Source organism: Vombatus ursinus, unplaced genomic scaffold, assembly GCF_900497805.2.
Source record: "Vombatus ursinus unplaced genomic scaffold, bare-nosed wombat genome assembly UNPS02014160.1, whole genome shotgun sequence".
Lineage (NCBI taxonomy): Eukaryota > Metazoa > Chordata > Mammalia > Diprotodontia > Vombatidae > Vombatus > Vombatus ursinus.
In genome coordinates, this window is record NW_020953938.1 from 292,095 (window position 1) to 316,600 (window position 24,506).

At 41.5% G+C, this 24,506-nt stretch overlaps 1 protein-coding gene across 1 annotated transcript; it reads left to right on the forward strand.

The window, feature by feature from the left end:
* The first annotated feature begins 1,053 nt into the window (after nucleotides 1–1,053).
* On the forward strand, nucleotides 1,054–19,107 carry FAM89A (family with sequence similarity 89 member A). Its single transcript, XM_027859189.1, has 2 exons — nucleotides 1,054–1,371; nucleotides 18,636–19,107. Exons 1-2 carry the CDS (start codon nucleotides 1,054–1,056, stop codon nucleotides 18,897–18,899), a joined length of 582 nt encoding a protein of 193 aa, XP_027714990.1. The 3' UTR covers nucleotides 18,900–19,107.
* Nucleotides 19,108–24,506: the final 5,399 nt, after the last annotated feature.

A 24,506-nucleotide genomic window follows, 5' to 3' on the forward strand; every position in this document is an offset into this window, starting at 1 on the left:
TTTGCATATAATACATGATCAATGTCTGTTGAATTGAACTGAAGCAACGACAGCTGTCTTTGAGTTGGGGGTTTCTAGAGAAAGGAGGGATTGTGATCACATGTGCAGATGTAGCTGGTTTAATGGGCTCTTCCCGTCTCCTTTTCCTCCCTGAATTTAAGAATGGAAACATTTTTTTTTCTGAGCGTGACTGTGCAGACCTGAAATTAAGACAATCAACTAACCACTCCACCTACCATGAGTAGGAGCCTTAATTGCCCATGACTGGAACTTCCATCAGAAGGAATTTAAAGTCTAATAGCTAGTTCTTTAAAAGTTGGGCTATCTTTTCCATTCCTGCTTCACTCTCTTTTTCCAGTCTAGGAGACAAACTTTCTGGTCGTAGGGGGTCCCTGTTCACCTAGTTGTTAGTGTTCTCACCCTGGAAATTACTAGATATCACTATTTATTTTTATTTCATTTGTTATGTATATGGAAATGTCTATTTCTATATCCATAGACTATGCATATTCTATATCCATATAGTGAAGTATGCATATTCTATATGCATGGAAAAATTCTATGTACAGCTTTTATTTGTCCATATTATCTGTTCCAGTAGAAAGTAAGCACCTTGAGGGCAGAGCTTATTGTATTTTTGTCTTTGAATCCCCAGCACCTTACACATAGTAGGTAAGTGTTTAATAAATGCTGGTTTGTTGTGAGGGTATGGTGAGTGGGGAGGAGTGGGTGCCGCGTCTTGCACCCTACCCTCCAAAGCCTGAGCGCAGAGAAAACTACTACAGGTAAAGTGAGGTAGGAGTAGGGAGTGGAGTAAGGACCGAGAAGACCCAGCTTGGAGATGAGGGAGGAAAGGGAAGCCAGCGGAGGGAGGGAGAGCAAGAGGCCCGAAGAAGGGAAAGGGAAGTGGGCGGGGCAGGCAGGGGGCCGGCGAAGGGGGCGGGCCCGGGGCGAGCTTGTCCCTCTGGATTGAGGCAGGGGCCGCAGTCGGATCGGGGTTGGAGCCAGAGTCGGAGCCGGCCGCTGGGCGTGTGCTGGCTCGCGTGCTGGGCTATGGCGGGGGTGAGCGGCTCCGGGCCGGCCGAGACAGCCGGCGGGAGCAGCAGCAACAGCGCGGTGCGAGGATTGCGAGTGGACGGGCTGCCTCCCCTGCCCAAAAGCCTGAGCGGACTGCTGAACTCCTCGTCCGGCGGGGGCGCGTCCGGGGGCTGGCGGCACCTGGAGCGGCTGTACGCTCAGAAATCCCGCATCCAGGACGAGCTGAGCCGCGGAGGGGCTGCGGGCTGCTGCGGTGGCGGGGGGCGGACGGCGACGCTGCTTCCCAAGCCCCCCAACCTGGACGCCGCCTTGGCTCTGCTCCGCAAGGAGATGGTAAGAGGGGGGCTCCAAGGGATCGGAGGAGAAGCAGGCTGCAGGCACCCCCTTCCTTCTCTCTCCCCTTGGCTCGTCTCTCCCAGCCTCGGAAAAGTTTGCCATGCTAACTTACACCCTGTTTGTTTGAAACAGACCACGTTGGGCAGGAGGGAACTTTCCTGGGAGCTACTCTGGCACCTTCTTCCCGTTGCTTCTGTTGTCTTCACCTCCGCAGGCTCACCCTTTCTCTCTTACTCTGACCTCCCGACCCGCCACTGCCCCAGGCACCCGCTCGAGAATGGGGAAAAGCTCCCCTCCCCCCTCTTTAATTGCCTCCTACAGTACCCAGGATTGGTTCCAGTGAATGTTCCAGCTTCTAAAGGACTGCTTTTGGAGTTGTGGTCAGGGGCTCTGGGGACAGTTGTGGGTGACTTTGGAAACCCATTTGGGAAATGGTTTCACCCCTGGCCGATGACCATCAGCCAAGAGGGTTGTGTTGGGGGGGGTGTTCAGTGTTTGGGGAGTCTCCCTCTTTTTGTCCCTTATCCCAGAGAGAAATGTATTCCCCCAATTGGGGAAAGGCTTCCAGTTCTTCTGGGTGGGTGGTTGTGGGCTGTGAAGCTGGGTGGTTGTGTTTAACCTACTCTGTGGAGAAAGCCTTTTTGTCCTGCAGTGAGTGGAGACAACAGATTGGAGCATGCCTCCCCCCTTTTCTCTGGGGGCCCCTCTGAGAATCCGATTACAGTTTTCATGCTCCTGCCCCACAGATGGCTGTGAAAGCAGAAAATTAACCTTGCAGTGTGGTAGTGGCTTTAATCTCATTCAGTTCTTATAGAACTAACACCCTTTCCCTCCCTTAAAAAAAAAAAGTACCATCCTCCCAGCTTCCCTCCTTATGGGTTTCTTGTTCAGTGTTAAAGTAACAAAAGAAGGGTGTGGATGTGGATAAAAGCATTAAGGTTTCCCAAGTTCTTTCGGAAACATATGTCTTTGGTAGACTGAGGTGTTCCATTTGTGCTGTGGATAACATGGATGTGCATCAGCAGCGGGAAGCAACAAATAATCTTTTCTGCATTTTCTCTTGCTTGGGTGGACCGTGTCAGAGTTTGGAAAGAAGGGGAGATTCTGGTGGTTTGGCTGTAGTCAGCTGTAGGTGGCCTACCCAACCTTCTGGGGATGTTTATTTCACTCCATCTCATGCCTCTTGTTCTGTCTCCTATTTTAAATTTGTTTTCCAGCACAAGTGTACCCTACTTTAAGCAAACACAAGAAAATTGAATTTTCCTTTAAAAGTAAATTGGGGCAGAGAAGGGGATTTTTTGCTTTTAAACAGACTTCCCTATGGAAACCCCTTGAATACTAAGGTCACTTAGTATATTTAAGATGCCAGGTAGTTAGGTGGCACAGTGGATAGAGTGCTGGAAATCCAGACCTCAGGTTTTTGTTAGCTGCATGACCCTGGCTGGGCAGGTCTCTTCTGTCTGCCTCAGTTACCTCATCTGTAAAATGGGAATAATAATGATGATGATGATGATAGTATCAACTTCCCGGGGTTGTTGTGAGGTTAAAATGAGATAGAATTTGCAAAGCATGCTATATGAAAACTAGCTGTTGTTGTCAATATTGACAGTAATTCAGTTTCTGTGCCCATCTGGTCATAGGATCATAAATTTTCGAGCTGAAAGGGACTTATAATTGAACTACTCTTTTTACAGGTGAGGAATCTTGTGGCCTAGGAAACTTTAAGTCACACAGATAATGAGCCTCTGAGCCAGGATTTGTCATCAGGTCTTCTGACTCCAGACCCACCTCCAAGCAGAAAAGAAACATCCAAAGCATTTTGTAGCTCTCTATGATTTTGTCCCCAACCTTGTGGCCTGTCATGTAGAGAACTTTCCATCCTTAAAGAAATCTTATCCTTCTCAAATATTTTATCGAACTACTTAATTCCATGCCAATCTTTATATTAATTTTTCAAAGTTGAGTGCCAAAAACAAACAAGATGATAAGTTAGTCCATAACTTTGTTGTTGTTTAATCGTTTCCCACTCTTGTGTCCCCATTTGGGGTTTTCTTGGCAAAGATACTGGAGTGGTTTGCCATTTCCTTCTCCAGCTCTTTTTACAGATGAGGAAACTGAGGCAAACAGGGTTAAGTGACTTGCCCAGGGTCTGAGGCCAGATTTGAATTCAAGATGAGTCTTTGTGACTCCAGGCCAGGCATTCTATCCACTTCACCTAGATGACTACAACCTGACATTCTGAGCTGGGACAGGCAGCAGAAACATGGGGTGAAGAAAATAAAAATAGCTGGGTGATATGTTTAAGTTATATGTTTGAATAAGAAACTAGGATATCCAACAGACATTCTTTTTTTTTTTTTTTAAATTGTGAACTTGTAGTTTGTAAGCATGTCCGTGGAGTCTTGCCATATTGATGTGAGATCCTGTTCCCTAGGATAGATATTTTCAGGCCTCTGATGTGGTCGAGTTTCTCTCCCAGTGCAACATGAAGAATGGACTATAGCATTATCTTTATAATTATGCCTTCTACCTAAGCCTTCTCTAAACCTGGTTATTTGCAGCACAGAAAAACAAACATCTGTTTTTGGTTCGTCTGATACTCAGATGTGATAAAGATAAGTATGACTATAGGCCCTGACAAGCGTCTTTCAAGAAATGCCACTGGAGCCTTAAAAAGTATAGTGTTCCATTCAACTGGCTTTTTAAGAATATGTTTATTTATTTATTTATTTTATTTTTAGGCAATTGGGGTTAAGTGATTTGCCCAGGGTCACACAGCTAATTGTTTGGTCTGAGGCTTCACCACCTAGCTGCCCCCAAGAATGTGTTTTTTTAAAGTCCTATAATTTATTGACCTGGATGGAGGGAGGCATCCTGGACCTTAAAGGAGTTTACAATGGAGTAAAGGAGATAAGAAATGAATGTAAATAACTATAATATGAGGGTATATACTCTGGAAGATTTATGATAAAATTTCATGAATAAAACTCACAGGATAAAAAGACATTCTGTTGGGTTAGGATCTATAAGGGAGTGAGTGGCTACAGTGATGAGATCATAAGCCTGCAAAAATACAAAGCACTATGTAATAAGTGCCATGAAAGAGGTACAACAATCTTTTTTTTTTTTTTGTGAGGCAATTGAGGTTAAGTGACTTGCCCAGGGTCACACAGCTAATAAGTGTCAAGTGTTTGGTCTCAGGCAGGATTTGAAGTCAGATCCTCTTGACATCACGGACTGGTGCTCTATCCACTGCGACACCTTAACTGCCCCCTAGATTCTTTTCATTTAGATCTGTACTTACTATCAAGGTTCCTTTTACTAGTGCAGATCCCAACCTTTCCATGTCTTGGACTTAGTCAATGGTTTTCATGAGTTGCTTTGACAAAAAAAAAAATCATTACCTGATGGCCACCTTTTGGTGATGAGCTTCTTTGTCCTCAGACCATAGATAGGCCATCATTGCCATGATCATACTTGGGAAGTTTTTGTAGGACTTACCAGGGTCATACCATTGGTATAGCCTTAAAAACCTGGGGTTACCACTATGTCATATTGAGGTTTTACAAAAGGAGTTTAGTGGAAGGAATTTAAGGACTTGTTGAAGTTAAGATGTAAGTAGGACATTCAGGTAGAGAGATGTCCAACAAGCAAATCAGGTCAGGATTGGAAGTAAAAATGTGGTGGGATATCCAGGACTACAAGGCATCAGGAGAGAATAAAAGTAAAGGCAGAACTTTGAGGGATTGCCTGTATTCAGAGGGTGGGAGAAAAAAGATGCACCCCAATTAGCATCAAGCACTCTTGGCTCCTGGATGGTGATTATTGATACTTTGCTCTGCACAGAGGAAAGCAGTTTCAATGCAGTTTAACAGGTCTGTTTTGTTGATGTATTTAAACACCATTTTGTGGCTTCCTTTAAAAATGGAATCGTAGCAACAACTGAAAAGAGGCATGACAGTGGTCAGTTATCTATAGAAATAATCCTACAGGGGTAGGGTATGTCACATTAGTTCCAAGGAGTACTGCCAGAACATAACATTTTAGCATCTCTAGAAATTCTTCTTTGAAAAATGTGGCTTAAAAAATCAGAATATTCTTTACACAGAATTATATACAGACTATCCTTCCCAGGTGCATTGTAACATACTTATAACAAATTAATATCTGGATTTCATAGAGGCACAAAGGAGCTTGGAATCATAGGCTACAAAAACCAGAAGAGGAAGAACCTTTGGCCTCTGGAGCCATTAAATAGCCCTGGATATGCCTGGGAGCCTAGTTCTCAAGCCTACATCAAAAGAACTTTATAGAAATGTGTCCTGGAGTTTTTTCCCCCTAAGGCTACTACTACTCTAGGCTTTATGATGTAGGAAAAGTGATTTTGGCCTCCCACCCCTACTTGAGTCAGAAACATTAAATTTGTAGAGAACTCTGAGTTCCTGGAATGAAAGGGGCTGCCGAATAACAGCCTTTCTATTGAAACTTTAAAAAGAAAGGTTTGGTTTCCATAACCAGCATTGCTTTCTTACCCTTCCTGAATCACTCGCTGTAAAGAAAAATGCTTCCTTGAATTTATCAGCCACTAAATGCATAAAGTGGTACTATTAATGAGCCTCTCAGATGCTTCCTGAAGGTAAAGTAAGCATTAGCTTGAATAAGCAACTACCCCTAGAGAAATACAGTTCCTTGCCCTGAAGATTAAGCCAATATCCTGGAGGAGTTTTGGTCCCTAAAAGGTAAAATTCCACTCCCCAGTCTGTAAAGGAACAGAATTGGTTGTTTCCTGAAGGTCTTTTTGGGTTGAATAAAATAATAAGAGACTTTTAGGTGTCTTTTGGAACTACGGTTGCTTAACAGTCTGGGTATAGGAGAGACCATATGTTAATTTTTACAACAAAATGTGCTCCCTTTCTTCCTGTGTAGTGTGGTTGAAAAAAGGATATGATGATAAGATCAAATTAGATGATCTTGAAGCTCTCTTTCAGCTCTAAAATTCTACACATTTTTCACCCACTATGCCTTCATGTAATATCTCTTCTACCTAAAGGAGAAGATGATGGACTGGCACAGGAGGGACAATATTATCTATTGGTCCTTTAGATTCTTTTGTGAAAAGATGTTCAAAAGCCCCTGAGGACATTTTCACAGCAATTCCTTGTTGGTGATGAACTAGTTTAAATACAGACATGCCAGAAAGATCTCTTGGTGTTTAGTCCTTCCCCATTAGTGCTGAGTTTTTCTGTCTGTACCAAACTCCCGAAGATTTTCCCTAGCCCAGTAATGCTTTAAGTTTTATAGTCTGGGAGGCTCCAGGAACTGTTCTCCACATCTCCATTCACCAGAAATAAAAGGGGGGTGGTGTAAGGGCACAGGAGGGGAAGGGATGGATGTTCTGATACACACCAACAGCAGACAACTTTTTGATGTGTTGTAGCTCTGATCTTCAGCAATATAGAGGGAGAGACCCAAAGAGATGCTTACCTTGTTCACACATCTTTCCGTTTGCTGTTAGCAAACAGCTGTTTGGAGTTTTGTTGCTTTGGTTTCCAGTGGTTCCCTTGGAACAATGCCCTGAGTATCCAGTTCCTTCAGTATGAGAAACTTAAGTTTTTGATAGTCCTATGACTAGGAAGATCCTATCCCCTGCAAGCCCTCCTTAGCAGGAAACCAGTCCTGATGCTGTTTAGCTCAGATATTTCCTCCATTCTTGCTCAATGTCATTCCTGACAGGTCTTGCCTCACTTTTCTCTCATTTCTTTGTTCACACCCTCCAGATGTTTGTAAATGATAATTAAGCATGGCCCAAATAAAGGTTGCTCATTTTTTCCTGTGGTCAAAACACTTGACACAGAGATGTATGTAGGGATCATCAGGGGCCTCTGGAAGTTGAATGTGAATGTTTAATCTATTGTGACAATTCTCCAGGAAAAATAGCCTTGATAGGGGAAAATTCTGTTTTTGTGATCCTTTCTCCTCATTCCCTTGTTGGCTGAACTACAGCACCCTTCAGAGGGAGGCACAAGTCTGAAACTCAGTAAAATCAGGTGGCTGGTTATACTTCCTAAATCAGGAAGAGGTTGTATTGCTGCAGGCAAGACAGCTATGCCTTTGCCCTCTGGTCCAGCCCTCTAACCACTGAATTCAGTATGTCTCCTGGAAAAAGTCAAATGAGAGTTGGTGAAACTTTCTGCACTACATCCATGTAGGAGAAAAGCTCAGATGGAGAAACATGTAGCTGAAAGGGAGATGAGTAAAGGATAAAATGGAAAGAGAATGTTTGGTGCTTCCATGAACTTTAAAATGTTGGGGGGGCAGCTAGGTGGTGCAGTGGATAGAGCACTGGCCTTGGAGTCAGGAAGACCTGAGTTCAAATGTGGCCTCAGACACATAACACTTACTAGCTGTGTGACCCTGGGCAAGTCACTTAACCCCATTTGCCTCACCCCCCCAAAAAGTGTGTGTGTGTGTGTGTGTGTGTGTGTGTGTACACATACATACATGTTTATATATATTTATATAGCCATTTAGTCAATAAAATCATTTAGTGACTACTATTTACCAGGTACAGTTCTGTGGATACAAAGAATGAAATAATCCTTATCACTGAGGAACTTGCATTCTAACTGGGGAGACAAGAAGTATATATATTCAGTTAATGACAGTAAATGCCACCAAATTATTCTTGGATTAGTTGTGGAAAAGCTTAGGTGTTTGACATCCCTCTGAGATAGCTTCTGATCCGGAGAGCCCTTCACCCCATGGTTCATATGTGTGTGCAGTGGGTTGGGGGGACCTTTGGAGTTGGAGGAGATGGTGACTTCCACTGCCGGTTCTGGGTTTCATTGATGAATCCAGGATGCCTTTTTGATCCTTCTACTCTGGGTCTCTTTCTTCTCAGATATAGAGCATGTGACTGAGCAGTAGTTTTGCTCATTTTCCTCTGGTTTTGTGCACATTTGGGAAGAAGAGAGTATTTTTATCTACACTCTCTAAATATCTTAATCAGCTACTTGGTGTTTGGAAATCTGCCTTATTATTTTTAAAGACTCTTTATAACTCTCTCATATATTCTTCTGTTTCAGGGAAACAGCTGGTATTAGTTATTTAGATGATTAATCTTATTATTTCCCTCTTGTATGCTTTTCCTACCATAGAATAATGTCACTGGACTTTGGGAATCATCATGGTGCAGTGGAAAAGACAAAAAAAAATGGAATTAGAGGACCTGAGTTTTAATATTGCCTCTATAGCTTACTATAGTAGGATCTTGGATGAGTCACTTAACTTCTGTAGGCCTCAGTTCCCTCATCTGTAAAATGAAGGAGTCAGACTAAGAGATGTTCCATGATCTATCTCTATGATCCTATCATCAGAGAAGTCAAAAAGCCTGAGTTTGTCAGCACCAGTCCAACCATGTCACTGAAATAAGCTTCAGTGACTCCCTAGCACTTTTGGATCAAATACAGAACCCTCTGTTTGGCATTAAAGCCCTTTATAACTTAGCTGTCTCCTAAATTTCAGTCTTCTTATAACTTGTACCCTGTCATGTACTCTTCAATTCAGTGACACTGGTTTCTTTGCTGTGTCTTGAGCAAGGCTCTCCATCTCCCAAATCTAGACATTTCCTTAGGCCATCTCCCAGGCATGAAATACTTTCCCTCCTCATCTGTACATCCTGCCTTTCCCTGGCATCCTGCAGGTCCCAGCTAATATCCCACCTTTTATAAGAAGGCTATTCAAATCCCTACACTCTAATGCCTTCCTTCTTTTAATTATTTCCTGTGTATCCTGTATATACTTTATTTGTACATATTTATTGCCTCCCTCATTAGAGTGTAAGCTCCTTGAGGGCAAGGACTGTTTCACTTTTCCTTTCTTTGTATCCCCAGTGTTTGCCACAGGACCTAGAACACAGTAGGTGCCCAATAAATGCTTATTGACTGACTGTCACTGACTAGCTTTCTCATGGTGGGCAAGTTGAGTAATTTCTCAGTTTCTTATCTATGACATGGTGTCTACAGAGCACTGGCCTTATAATCAGAAAGACGTAGGTTCAAATTCTAGCTTAGATTTACTGTTTGACCCTGTGGGAAATATTTAACCTTAGCCATTTCCTCCCCTGTCAAATGGGGATAGCAATAGCTATAGTTGTTAGAGGATTGTTCCTAAGACTCAATTGAGATAATGTATAGGAAACACTCTGGAAGCCTTAAAATACTCTAAATGTCATTTGTGATTTTATCTATAAAATAGGGGTGAGTGGCCTGCTTCCTTTACAGGTTTGTGAGATCAAATGAGTTATTTGAAGCATTCTGAATACCATCAATTTCTATAGTCAGTCATTAAGCATTTATGAAGTGTCTATTAAGTATTCTACTAAGCATTGGTGATAACAAAGATGGAGAAAATGCCTACATGGCAAAAATGTTCATCTGTACAAGGCACTCATAATCAAATGGGGGAGACCACATGCAGACAACTATGTACAAACAAGACAGATATATGTACACACACACACACACACACATACACACACACACGGTAAATTGGAGAGAACCAACAGAGAGGAGGCACTATTATTTAGACTGTTTTCTGTTACTGCTCTTTGAAAACAACTAAATAGAACAATTTCATAAAGAAACCACCCCTTTCCCCTAAACCCCAGACCTAGTAAAGGACATTTGCTCTAGGACTATATGCCCTGAAAGCAGATCCCAAGGAATCTGAACTTCCCTCCCCCTGTTTAAATATCTTGATGTGGCTTCCTTTGTCATTTTTTTAAAGTTCAAAGGCAAAAGGAAACACTGTGGTAAATACAATTGAAGTCTGGTCCCTTTGTGAAAGTTGTACCATACTGGGAAGCCACCTGTTTTCTAAACTCTGGGTTATGTGTATGGGAGAGAAGAAGAATCAGTGATCAGGCAGGAAGGAAGCTGAAAGCTTAAACAAAGACAGAGGAAGGAACTGCATTAACACTTTGAAGCAATAGAAATTAGTTGATTGTTCCTAATTGTTGCTAAAATCTAGGGGTTTTTCCCAAACCACAGACCCTTTAGAATTCTGTGTTTTTCTTCAGGATGAAATTAACTTCTGTTTTTAAAAACAAAGCTACTTTCAATAAGAACTTGATTTCTGGAGTGCAGCTGTTACTTGGGAGGGTGGGTTCCCTGTCCCCCAAAAAATGAGGATAAATCACTAAGATAGCAAACAGGTATTAGAGAATTGCTAGGTGTGTGATTTTTTTTTTCTCTTGAAGATATATATATATTTTTTAATTTCATCCATATGTTTTTGAATATAACTGTAGATTTCTGCTAAACTCCCTTGCCACTCTGTAACAACACACACTGTCTCACGCAGAAAATGGGTCCTTGGGACCAGGGGTTCTTAACCATTTTTATGTTGTGGACCCCTTTGACAGTCTGAGGAAGCCTGTATACCCCATCTCCAAATAATGCTTCTAACTGCATAAAATAAAATACATAAGATTACAAAGGAAACAATTATACTAAAATACAATTATCTATATATGCATGTGTATATATACACACACATACATACATATATGCATATATATTTTTAAAGTTCATGGCCCCAGTTAAGAAACCCTGCTATAGACTTTTTTAAAAATTTCATTTATTTTATTCAGAACTTAAGAAATAAAACAAGCATTTCTATAACATAGTAGAAATGGAAAAAAAAGCAATTGTACATGAAACTGTGAATCTACTATGTGCAACTTGCTATTGCTTTTAAATATATAATAAAGTTACCAAGTAACTTTTTTTCTTCCCTCCTTCCCCCCCACCCCCATGTAAGAGATGGCTACCATTAGAGACAAATATATACATATATATATACACATATATGCAGAACCACTCTATGCATATTTCTATTTATCACTTCTTTCTCTGGATGCAGGTAGCATTCTGAGACTTTGATAGGACTGACTACCACCTGTCCCAATCTTCCCCTGTATCCACACCTGTGTAAATGTGCTATGAAAGAAAACTTGTTTTATTGCCTTTTGTTGTTGTTGTCAGGCAGGAGATGAGTATTTCTCTGATAACTTGGAGGAGATCATGCTATTTTCCTGTGGTCGAGCCCTTTCCAAAGGGGCATCTTGGGATAAGTGCACACAAAGGGCTGCCTGTTCCCTCTCTTGCTTCTTAGATGCGTTCTTTGTACACAGCTCCCTAACTGTTAAAGAGCCATTAGCCAAGTAAGTCCTGCTTTATCCCAGGAAGCTCCCACTATGGAATTTTGTGCTTCTGTTACTTGGTTCTTAGTGGAAAGACTTGTAGATCTGTGCTGGGATCTCTTTCTTCTCTTCTTTCATTAAACATTTTTATTGGGTATATTTGATGCACTTAGGAAGTGGTTAAAAATACAATTTTCCCCCCTCATACACATCCATTTTAAGCCAGATTCTGCAGGAGATACAAAATGAGTAAGATGTGGTCCTTTCCCTCAATGAGTTTCAAATCCAATTGGGGAGCTAAACCAAATAAGACTATATATTCATGACTATATATTATTAGACTTTGAGCTTCCCAAGGGCAGGAACTAATTTTTGCCTTTCTTTGTGTCTTCGGCTTTTAGCATAATGCTTTTTAGCATAGTAGGTGCTTAATAAATATTTTTTTGCCTGACTGAAATAAGCACACTATAATACAGGAAGTATAAGCTAAAGTGCCATAAAAATACTATGTACAATAGGAATTCGAGGAGCAGAGCTCTTTTTTAGATGGAAGTGATTAGAGAAAGATTCATAGAAAAGGTCCTATATAAACTGAGCCTTGAAGGATGGGTAGGATTTTGATAGGTGGGAATGGGAGTTGAGAAATCCCTAAGTTGGGAGCAGGGGAGTTGTTGTTCAGTTGTGTCTGACTCTTCGTGACGTCATTTTGGGGTTTTCTTGGCAAAGCTATTGGAGTGGTTTGGCATTTTCTTCTCCAGCTCATTCTACAGATGAGGAACTGAGGCAAACAGGGTTAAAGTGACTTGCCCAGGGTCACACAGTAAGTGTTTGAGGCTAGATTTGAACTCAGGAAGATGAGTCTTCCTGACTCCAGGCCCTGCACTCTGTCAACTTAACCACCTTGCTAACTTTAGGCAGCAGTGGGGAGGCATGAGCAAAGGTTTGGAAGTAGGAGATTTAGGTCAGGAAGTGGCAAGTGGTGAAAAATGTGTGTGTATATAATATACATACATATATACACATATACATATATATGTATATATGTGTGTATGCATGTGTATATGTGTGTGCATAAATAAAGGCAGAGAGAGAAAGAATGAGTGAGGGATATGACAGAAAGGGTAGATTAGGGCCAAATCATGGAAGGTAATGAATGCCAGGCTAAGTATTTTCAGCTTCTCCAACTTTAACTTGTGAAGTTACTAAGGCAGCCCTGGCTACTTTTGACTGGGCAAGGTAGATTGGCCTAGGAAGGCAAGCATTGTTCATTTGACTCCTTGCCTCGTGGCTTTTTGTATTTGGGGGTCTTCTGAGAAGTTAGAGGAGAATATTGATCTTGTGGTATGACTGGGAGGGAGAAAGCAGAGAATTTAGAAAGTGGGACATGTGTGGGTTTGGATTTAAAGCCTTCTTAAATACTTATTCTAAACATTTGGCATCTGGAGAGTTGTGTAATAGGTTGTATAGCTTGACTCATTCTTCCTTTGCCAAATCTTTGTTTTCGGGACAGGGTCACACCCTCTAAAGAGGCTGCTTTGTTAGTCATCAGGTGTGTTTCAGTTCAGAAAGGTCTAAAACCAGCCCCTCTCTGGTTCCTGCCCTTAGCCAAGAGTTCGTGGCAGGTGAGCCCTTGATATAAACCTAGAAGAGGTACCACAGGAAGAAAAGACTAGAACAGCTTTTGGGCTGGTAGTAGGTCATGGACGAGAGTCACAAATTATCTGAATAGGCCTGGTACTAGCTTTCTTCAGTTCTTGCTACTTAGGAATCTCAGTATTGCCAGTAGTAAGGAACATAATTCTGGGATCTCTTACATCAGCCTGTATTTAAATGACTCAGCAATATAGTTGGGATGCCCAGAGTGAATCATTTCCATTTCTGGATGCAGTTTATTTTGCTGTATGTCAGGGCTGGTTATAAAATGTCATAAATGTCTTTTAAAAATAATAAACTTACATGCCCAATTATAGCCTGGGAAATATTAATACTAATACATTGAAACTTGTGGGATTTTCTTATAATCTGGTTACTTTCTCTCCATCCCACCCCCCATTTTGATAGGGATTTGTTCAGTGATTTTTCATCATTTTGCCTTAATTTGGAGATGGATCAAAGTTTATGATTCTATATAATAGGATCAATTTCATTCGAAAATACTGTCAGTTTAGAGTTGGGAGAGACTTTAAAGTTTACCTAGTCCAGTTTCTTCTTAAACACAGAACCAGGCTGTATTATCTTGAACATGAGGTGTGGGGAAGATGCTAAGTTTCTTGAGAACCCCAAGGAAGTGCATGCTGTTGCTACCACTTCTGGCACCTGGCCTAGGCCCTGGTTTCCTACGAGACTGGACATTGCACATGTACATATTTATTCACTTTGTGCTTGCCTCTGAAGGCCAAGAAGAAACTGAAGCCCAGAGATGTGATCAGCCTAGATGAGATGATCTGCAGGATAGCATGGCAAAAGAAGGTTTGAGTTTGGCCTAAGGCTTAAGAGAACATAGGGGAATGCTGGAAACCAGAGAAGGACATGTGACGGTTTAGACAAGTATGACTAGATCAGAACACAAGCATGTGGAGCTCTGGGCTCATTTCTAATACTCTTGCTTACTTGTAAGTATATCTATTTCCTAACCTGAGTTCAGGTCCTGGCTCTTCTTATTAGTATCTGTGTGACCCTGAATAAGATTTTATGTGCCTGAACTTTAGTTTTATTTGTTTAGTTTATTAGTTTATTTGTAAAATGAGGGGGTTCTAAATTATCTGGAACCAGATTTTGCCACAAGGCATAAGACTTTGGAGGCTCACCAACTACTTCCAGTCTCTTGGGTACGATTTAGAAGCCAAAAAAAAACCAGGGGGGCAGCAATAAATTACTACAGAGTATCATAACATGTTAGAACGGATACCGGGATCACGTAGTCCAATTAAACTAAATTTACAGGGAAACCGAGGCTTGATTTCCACAAAGTCTCAAGTCACACGGTGGAGCAGGGATTATGACTCAGGACTCTAGACTCCCTGTGAAGCCCTCTTTCTGATAGTCCTGAAGGATTTGTTGCTATTCTCCAGAGGTACATATTTCACTACTCTTGTGTGGCCTGGAGTAGTAGGAGTGGGAAAATTTGGCTCCATCTCTAGAAAGCTTCCTTTCAGCTTCTCAGAAGAAGGTGTTACATAAATACAAGATGGTGCCCTCAGTGATGGAGATGGAGCCTAAATGTTCATTCTGCTGTGGAGGTTTGCTCCTCTGAAGAGCACCCCTAGAAGCCAGCTCCTAATCCTACCAACATTGGTTCTGTCCTCTGGCTGGGGCTTAGCTTCCCAGTTTGTAAAATTGGAATTTATTAATGTCAGTCATGAAGGCACCATCTGAGACTTCAGGGTGGGGCCTTCCTGGTGTAAGAACTCTATTCTGAGGCATTTCCTAAGGCACATAGGGACTAAGTGACTTTCCTGGAGTCATTTGGCTAGTAAGTGTCGGAGAGGACTCTTAGCCCAATTCTCTATACACTTTGCCATGCTGCCACTATTTATTGGACAAGTGTGTAAAGAATTTTTCCTTTGCCTGTATCACATTCTAGGCCAGGGGTGAGGAACCTTCAGCCTCAAGACAGCCCTTTGACTGAATCTAAACTTCACAGAACAAATCCCCTTAACAAAAAGATTTGTTCTGTAAAACTTAGACTTAGGCAAAAGGCCTCACAAAAGGACCTAGAAGGCCACATGTGGCCTTGACACTGCGAAGGTTTACCCCTGTTCTAGGTAGAAAGGTGTTGCAATGGATGGAACACTGGGCTTGGAAGACTTGAGTTCTAATCCAGCCTCAGCTACTTATTTAGCTGTGTGACCTTGGGCTAGTCACTTCACCTATGTGCTTCAGTTTCCTCAACTGTCAAATAGGAATAATAATAGCACCTACCTGATGGTTGTTGAAAGAATCAAATGAGGTAATTGTAAAGCACTTAGCACCTTGTCTGACCCTCACTAGGTGATTTATAAATGTGTGTTCTCTTTCCTGTCTACCTTGTATTTTACTTATTTGCATATGCTTTCTTATGTCTGCCTCAGTTTCCCTCAACACTCAGCTCAAGCTTTACCTTTTGTTGTTGTTCAGTCACATCTGACCATTCATGACCCCATTTGGGGTTTTCTTGGCAAAGATACTGGAGCGGTTTGCCATTTCCTTCTCCAGCTTCTTTTACAGATAGGGAAACTGAGGTAAACAAAGTTAAGTGACTTGCCTAGGGTCACACAACTACTCAGGTCTTTCCGACTCCAGGTCTGATGCTCTATCCACCTACCTGCCCCATTCATCTCCTTTTACCTTGCTTTTATATTGTCCATACATGTCTCTCCCTTCCTTGGGGGTAATATAAGTTCCTTGGGGGTAGGTGGGGATTGTTTGATCTTTGTCTCTTGTCCTTGGCACATGTGTCCTTGTTGGTCGATTGATAAATATCATATTCCCCACTGGTAGATTTAAACTCATTAAAGGATCATCAAATGATAAGTTTAGAGTTGTATGGGACCTTAGAGGTTATCTAGCCAAACTCCCTCATTTTACAGATGAGGAAACTGAGGCCAGAAAGGTTAAGGAACTTGTCCAAGCTGATGGAGACATCAGGGTGGAGTTTTGAACTCAGGTCCCCTGATTCCCAGTTCATTGCTCTTTTTGATGTAACAGAAAGAAACTATCATTTTCATCTTTGTATCACTAGTGTCTAGCATAATGCCTTGTACCCTACCTGCTTAATAAATGTTTATTGAAGGAGTTCAATTATTTGATGTCAAATGAGTCCTTACTCTAATGATAATCCCAATGATGCCTGACCTACGTGTATTTTAAAAGTACTTTCTGGGGCAGCTAGGTGGTGCAGTGGATAGAGCTCCAGCCTTGGAGTCAGGAGGACCTGAGTTCAAATTTGATTTCAGACACTTGACACTTAATAGCTGTGTGACCCTGGGCAAGTCACTTAACCCCAATTGTCTAAGTAAAAACAAACAAACAAACAAAAAGAACTTTCACAGGCATGTCATTTACATCTCAGAACAACCTTGTGAGCTAGCTGTGTCAGATAAGGACATAAAGGCACATAAAAGCTAAGGGACAAACTAGAGGACAGCCAGGATAGAAAGGGTGCTTGAGTCCTTGCATGTGAGGCTTCAAGGAACTAGGGATGGTTAGCTTGGATGATGGAGCTTCAAGCAGAGGCAAGGATGGGGTTGGGAGGGGATGCTGTGATAGCTGTCTTCAAAGATTTGAAGGACTCTCCTGGGGAAGGGGGATTCGACTTCTTCTGGTTAACACCAGAAGGCAGGACCAGAAGCTCCAGACAGAAGTTGCAAAGAGACAAAATTCAACTTGATGTCAGGGAAAACTCCCTAAAAATCAGAGCTGTGTGTAAGCAGAATGGACTAGCTAGGAAGGTGGGGGATTTCCCCTCCCTGGAGATTTTTAAGTCAAAGGCTGGAGGACCACTTGTAGGGTATGTCGTGGTTAGGATTTCTTTTTTTCGATTGTAATTTGTACTAATGTTGCTTGAGGTCCCTTCAACTTGAAATTCTGTGATTCTGTGACTTGTTCAACATAACACAGCCAGTTAGAGATATAACTTCAAGGTTATCTAAGTTCTACCAGGGTTCAAGATAACACAGTCGGTTAGAGGTAGAACTTCAAGGTTATCTAAATTCTACCAGGGTTCCCCATCTCCTGACTCCTCCTACTTGTACTAAGGTGCTTTTTGGGGTACTACTCACCCATTCTGACCTAGGCTTGATCTCTATAGTGCTTTGAGATGGGCAAAGTGGATAGAAGCAGCATAATAATGCTTTGTCACTTTCTATCTTGCCCTAGCCCTAGGACTGGGTGGTGGTGATGATGGTGGTGGCGATAGTGATGGTGATGATGATAGTGATGGTTGTGGTGGTATTGAAGAACACTATGGCATATAAACATTGTGCTTTAATCTTTAATTGTAACAAGGAAGTGAGCTCAAGGGAAACCAAGGAACTTGGTTTCTACCTGGGTCCTGCTCTAGAATTATTCACTTCTAACACATAGTGGAGTGGACCCCACTCAAGAAACTATGAGTGCTGATGGATGCATCAGCTGCCACCTGAAGGAATTAGCTCCATTGAAGAGGGGGCTCCTGATTCTCTGAGTTTTTCATTTACCAGTTAAGTGGCACAGTGGACAAGAGCACTAAACTTGGAGTCAAAAGGACTGAGTTCAAATCCTTCCTCAGAGAGTTACTAGCTGCTTGACCTTGGGCAAATCACTGAACTAGATCTGCCTCAGTTTCTACATCTGTAAAATAGGGATAATAATAGTACCTTCTTCCCAGGGTTGTTATGAAGATCAAATAAGAATATATATATATATATATATGTATATATATGGAGAGAGAGAGAATTTTGCAAACCTTAAAGCTTTGTGTAAATACAAGCAATAATGATAATGATAATAATAATGATAATAATAATTCAAGATCCATGGATACTAACTTTGGGGAAAACCTTACTAGGCATTAGTATTTCTCCTTTTCAGAGTGAAATGGTCCTGGTACCTAAAGGTTTGCTGACTCCCTTTAATCTTAAGGATTAATGATTTACTTGGTCTCTAATCCAGTAAGAGGAGGAGGGAAACTAATGTGAGAACAGTGCCCGATGAGCTTTCTTTTGATCAGACCACAGTGATTGTATATGGTAGGCTTGTGTCCCAGTGTTCACAGTGAAACAGGCTGGAGGTGTCAGGGTGTGCCAGCACTGTTGCATCAACAAGAGGAGCCCTGGGATAATCCCATGGAATGTGTGCAGCCCTTAGGCAGTATTCCTTCCCTGACATGCTGAGTAACTGTCTGAGGTGTGGTGATATCACAATTCATATTTTCTTGGACTTCTGTCCCAGTGATGCGTTGAATCATCAGCTTCAGGGAAAGAATGCATAGATGCCAGCAGAATGTAGATATGGCTGTCCAACCAAAATGAAACGGAAATGCTGACTCTTTGTTTTCTTCTCTCTCTCTCTTTCTATCCCCACCCCCTTTCCATGAAAGGTTGGCCTTCGACAACTGGACATGTCATTGCTCTGTCAACTGTACTCCCTCTATGAATCAATTCAGGAATACAAGGGGGCTTGCCAAGCAGCCTCCAGCCCGGACTGCTCTTATGCCTTGGAAAATGGCTTCTTTGACGAAGAGGAGGAGTATTTCCAGGAGCATGGTTCGCTTCACAATGGGAGGGAACAAGGTGCCCCGATGGACTTTACGCTGCCTGTCACTTCTCTCTCCGACAGCGATTGGATCCTGGAGTCCATTTAGAAGACTTGGAGGAGGGATGCATCTGACTGTAGGGGGTGTGTGTTGAGGGGATACTCTCAGAGTCTCTTTTCCTGTTACTTCTGCCCATTGTTTGTTTCAGGCAGACTGTCAGTACATTCTCCTCTTCCTGCAAGCACTCCTTTGGAAGAAAAAAAAAAGTCCGTACTGTTGTGCCATGGAAAGTCATTGGGCCTATTGAGATGGGAGCTGTCAAATTAATTTATGGGCAGGCCCTTCATCATTGACACAATATGTGGGCAGTCTGTCCCAATGGCTAGAGTTTCTGCTTTGGCAAATAGTCAGTGTCAGACAATGATTCTTGATGTCCCTGTGATGGGGACTTTGTTGAAGATTTGCATCCCTTTGATGAAAAAAAAAGGCCCCTCTTCAAAATGACCATTTAGTGGGGGCTGGCCTGTTCTGTATAGATTGAAGTTATCCGTCCATATGGTTCTGTATTTGGGCTCTTCCCTGGATGGGTTGTTTGCACCCTGTCTTGTGTGCTGTGGATTTTTTTTTTTGCCTCGTTTGCCATGTGTTAAAAATAACATTTTACTGTTCCCTTTTTTAAACACATTCTGCAGCTGTTCATCTGTCTTTTTTTTCTGTTTAAATGAGCTTTCAGGACTTTTGGCTAAGTGGCATTTTGTGAACCATATAACTAACTGGCTTACCGTTAGTTGACTTTATGAGCCACCTATTGAGAAGTGACCCTTTAAGATCATTTGGGTGCCAATCTGCTGGTTCCCAAGATACCACAGGAGGAGAGTCATTCTTTGCTAGTCAAATGCAGTTGGAAGGAGACTAATATTAGGTTGTATTTAATAGGAAAAACTGGGGCAAACTGCAATATTTTGTATTACCTAAACTTTTCATTATAAGCTATTGGAAACTTTTTTTTCCTAATCTGTGAGTGTATCTTGAAAGTGTAGTTCTAGTATGTTAGACAGAAGTCAAACTGCTCCCTACTATCAAAAGGATAATTGCTGTTGGCCTTACCATATTTATTAAAGTGATACTTTTAAAAAGCATTCAGCTTTGTCACAGTTTGTTTAATCTGTGGATGTGTTGAGAGAAAGCAGTTATTTTCTGTGTTTTAAACTTAGGATGCATTAAAGTGGGTCACTGTAGCACAAATGGAATAATTATGTCTTTGTTCCCCACTTCTCCCACAAGTTACCTGGGACTTAGAAATGACTGCCCTGGAAAGAAGGAAGCTTCAGGCAGAGTTGGAGTCTTGGCATGATGGATATGCATACACACACACACATATACACATATATGTATGTATATATAAACACACATACATATATATACATAAATTCATTTTATTAAATATTTCCCAATTACCATGTAAAAAAATTTTAACATTCATTTAAAAATTTTTGAGTTCCAAATTCTTTTCCTCCCTTCCACTGCTCCCCACCACTGGAGAAAGCAAGCAATATGATATTGATTATGCATGCAAAACATTTCCATATTAGCCATGTTGCATAAGAAAACACATGCAAAAAACCCCAAGAAAAATAAAGAAAGTAAAAAAAAATGCTTCCATCTGTACTCAGAGTTCATTAGGTCTCTTCCTGGAGGTGGATAGTATTTTTCATCATGGGTTTTGTAATTGTCTGGGATCATTGTCTTGACCAGAGTAGCTAAGTCTTTCAAAATTAATCATTGTTACATTGTTGCTGTTACTGCATACAATGTTCTCCTGATTCTCACTTAATTTTGCATCAGTTCATATCCGTTTTCCCAGATTTTTCTGGAACCATTCTGCTTGTCATTTCTTATAGCACAATAGTATTCGATTACAATCATATACCACAACTTGTTCAACCATTTCCCAATTGATGGGTAACCCCTCAATTTCCAATTCTTTGCCACCACAAAAAGAGCTGCTGTAAATATTTTTGTACAAATAGGTCATTTTCCCTTTTCTTTGATCTCTTTGGGGTATAGACCTAGTAGTGCTATAGCTGACATGATGGATCTTAAGGAAGCTTTGGCCCTCTGTTGATTCAAAATAATATTGACTTTTGGTAAACAGTCAGCAAATGTTTACAGACAACTATCGGGCACATGGCTTTAGAGTAGGAGTTCTTCATTTTTTTTTTGTGCTTTGTGGACCCTTTGAGAGTCTGATGAAGCCTATGGACCCTTTCTCAGAAGAATATTTTTAAATAGATTAAAAAAAAAAGGAAATTACAAATGAACCCAATTATATTGGAATATGGTAAAAATATTTTTTAGAAGTTTCCAGACCCCAGCTTAAGAACCCCTATTTTAGAGAGTTATTCAGATGTCCTGTTTCTCTTTTGCCCTTCAGTCATTTCATCATTACAGTCAAAATGTATGGAGGACCAAAGATTGGGAATAAAAAATAAATCATCATCTTTGAAAACATTTTGTGTACCTACATGTAGATTACACTATGCTAGGGGTAAGATGACTTATCAGCTCTGCTAAAAGAAGTTAAAATTAAAAGGCAAAAATAGGGGATATCAGTATATTGTTATGTTGGGGAGTGAGGATAGAAGGGTGGATCTGGACCTCCCAGAGGTGTAGGAAGCTCCTGGTGTAGAAGTTCCCTCCACTGATGGTGACCAGTAACTCATCTGTAAGTTAACCGATATAAGGAGTTGCCTGAGGGTACTTAGAAGTTAAGTGACTTGCCTAGGGTCACACAGCTAGTAAACGTTACAGGTGGGCCTCAAACCCCAGTCTTTCTGGCTCCAAGGTAGGTCCTTTATCTACAGTTCCATGTTGCTTCTCAGATTTCTATTACCCAGGTTATTTTATTCCCTGTTCTTCAATATCAGGAAAAACTAACAGTTTGTTCTATTTGTCTGGGCTGTGGGCTATATGACATCAAGAAAACAGGAAGGCAAACTAACTGTGAGGTGAACTGGTTAGTTTCAGAATAGCTGTACAATCCGGGACTTGGGGGGAGGACAGTTTACACTTTAGAACTCCCAGGTCAGTTCTGATCTTGAGAAACTCTTTGGAACATTTCTCAGAGATAAGTCAGAACCATTTCTTGTTCAAGTCTAATTGCTGGCCTGTACTAGACCACTAAGACTTGTACCCAAACTTTCTGGTTCCACTTACATATGACTGCAAAGGGAATAACTTGGTCTTTCTGGAGCTGTTCAGTTCAGGCTGGACCTCTGAGACTGCCGTCCTCTGAACTGACATTCTGAGCCTAGACTGTGATTGATTTTGGGGAAAGGGTGAGCGTGGTGCTTCTCTCAAATGTAATTGTTCCAAAGCTTGGTAGTGTTGGAAGTGAGGTGAGATGTGAAAGAATGCTATCCTTCAACTTTCTGGAGGGCCTGACAATATATCCCTTTATCTTATGGTGCTGTGTACCCATGGCTCATCCATTCCTCTTTCTTATTCCAGGTAAAATCGTTCACACACCATCCTGCTTACTTTCTAAGCTCATATACTGTATACAAGGTACTGCTATAAATAGAGCCTGGAAAGTTAGTTCTAAAAATGACCAGCCCACACAAATGTTTTATTACTCTGACCTTCCCAGGGGAGGAGGTGGGGCTGGAACAGTCTACGAATAGAAAAATAAATGAAACTAGAATTCTTTACCTCTTGGCATAAATTCTTTCTCACTGTGGATTATGGACATCTTCCCAAAGTGGAGCAGAGTAGTACAAAGCTCACATTGAGAACCAATTGTGCTTTTATCATGGAGGCAGGATATGGTGATCTTGTGAGCTCAGTCATAGGTCACTATCTGATAGAGAAGACTGGAAGAAATGCTGGACAAGTACACAACGGTTTTGATCTATTGAGAAAAGCACTGAACTGTTAGAAGTTTTAGCTCTAGCCCTGCCACTAATGACCTCCAATGCATTGGGGCAAATCACTTGATAAACCCCTTGGGCCTCAATTTCCTCATCTGTAAAATGAGAAAGTTGAATTAGGCGGAGCCAAGATGACAGAGAAAGCAGTGACTTGCTTGAGCTCTCCCCCCAAACCCTTCCAAATACCTACAAAAATGGCTCTAAACAAAATCTAAAGCAGCAGAACCCACAAGAAGACAGAGTGAAACAAATTTCCAGCCATAGACAGCCTGGATGGTTGATCGGAAAGGTATATCACGTGGGCGGTGAGAGGAGCGCAGTTCAGCGTGGGCACACAGGCCGCAGCGACCCTGGAGCAGGCCTCAGAGGACTGAATCTCGGGCAGCTGTGGCATGGCGGTTTCCAGACTTCTCAACCCACAAATGCCAAAGACAACTTAGAAGGTCAGTGGGAAAAGTCTGTGACTGTGGTGAGAGAAGGAGCTAGGTCTCAGTCGCAAGTCCCGAGCATGGCCTCTGGGGCAGCGGCTGCCTCCTGAGCTTCCAGCCCACAGACTGAGGGGGAATCAAGTGGCTGATCAGAGGGGGATTGCAGGGATCTCTTTGCCAGTGCTGAGGCAGAAATCTCTTGCTTTGCTGGTGCTTGGATCTGGGTCACAGTTCTGATGGGCGGTCCTGGGGCAAGGAGGAGTGCTGGTGTGGTGAAGCTTGTGACGGTGGAGAGAAAACACCTCACCCCTTATCATAGCACCTTGGAAGAACTGACACTTTTCAGGTCCCTAGAAGTATCTCTGAAAACAGCTGTACAAACCCCCAAAGCTTGGGACAGTACATTCTCCACATTGGAAACAGATTTTTACCTTTACAAAGAAACTCTTTGTTAAGTAATTGGCCAGGATCATGAGTAAGCAGCACAAAAAGAGTCAGACTATATCATCTTACTTTGGTGACAAAGAAGATCAAAACATACAATCAGAAAAAGACAATGAAGTCAAAGCTCCTACATCCAAAGCCTTCAAGAAGAATATGAATCAGTCCCAGGCCTTGGAAGAGCTCAAAAGGGATTCTGAGAAGCAAGTAAGAGAAGTAGAGGAAAAACTGAGAGTTTTGCAAGAAAATCATGAAAAACAAGTCAACAGCTTGCTAAAGGAGACCCAAAAAAATACTGAAGAAAATAACACCTTAAAAAATAGCCTAACCCAAATGGCAAAAGAGGTCCAAAAAGCCAATGAGGAGAAAAATGCCCTAAGAAACAAAATTGGACAAATGGAAAAGGAAGTCCAAAAGATCACTGAAGCAAATACTTCCTTAAAAATTAGAATAGAGCAATTGGAAGCTAGTGACTTTATGAGAAATCAAGACACTGTAAAACAAATCCAAAAGAATGAAAAATTAGAAAACAATATGAAATATCTCATTGGAAAAACAACTGACCTGGAAAATAGATCCAGGAGAGAGAACTTAAAAATTATTGGACTATCTGAAAGCCATGATCAAAAAAAGAGCCTAGACATCATCTTTCAAGAAATTATCAAGGAAAACTGCCCTGATATTTTTGAACCAGAGGGCAAAATAGAAATTGAAAGAATCCACTGATCACCACCTGAAAGAGATCCCCAAAGGAAAACTCCTAGGAATATTGTAGCCAAATTCCAGAGTTCCCAGGTCAAGGAGAAAATATTACAAGCAGCCAGAAAGAAACGATTCAAGTATTGTGGAAACACAATCAGGATAACACAAGATTTAGCTGCTTCTACATTAAGGGACCCCAGGGCATGGAACACAAT

Bases quoted from the DNA above. Each gene is read 5' to 3' on its own strand.
- FAM89A (XM_027859189.1), top strand. From the start codon at position 1,054: ATGGCGGGGGTGAGCGGCTCCGGGCCGGCCGAGACAGCCGGCGGGAGC. The intron at 1,372-18,635 runs GTAAGAGGGGGG...TTTCCATGAAAG, and splicing joins CTCTGCTCCGCAAGGAGATG to GTTGGCCTTCGACAACTGGA.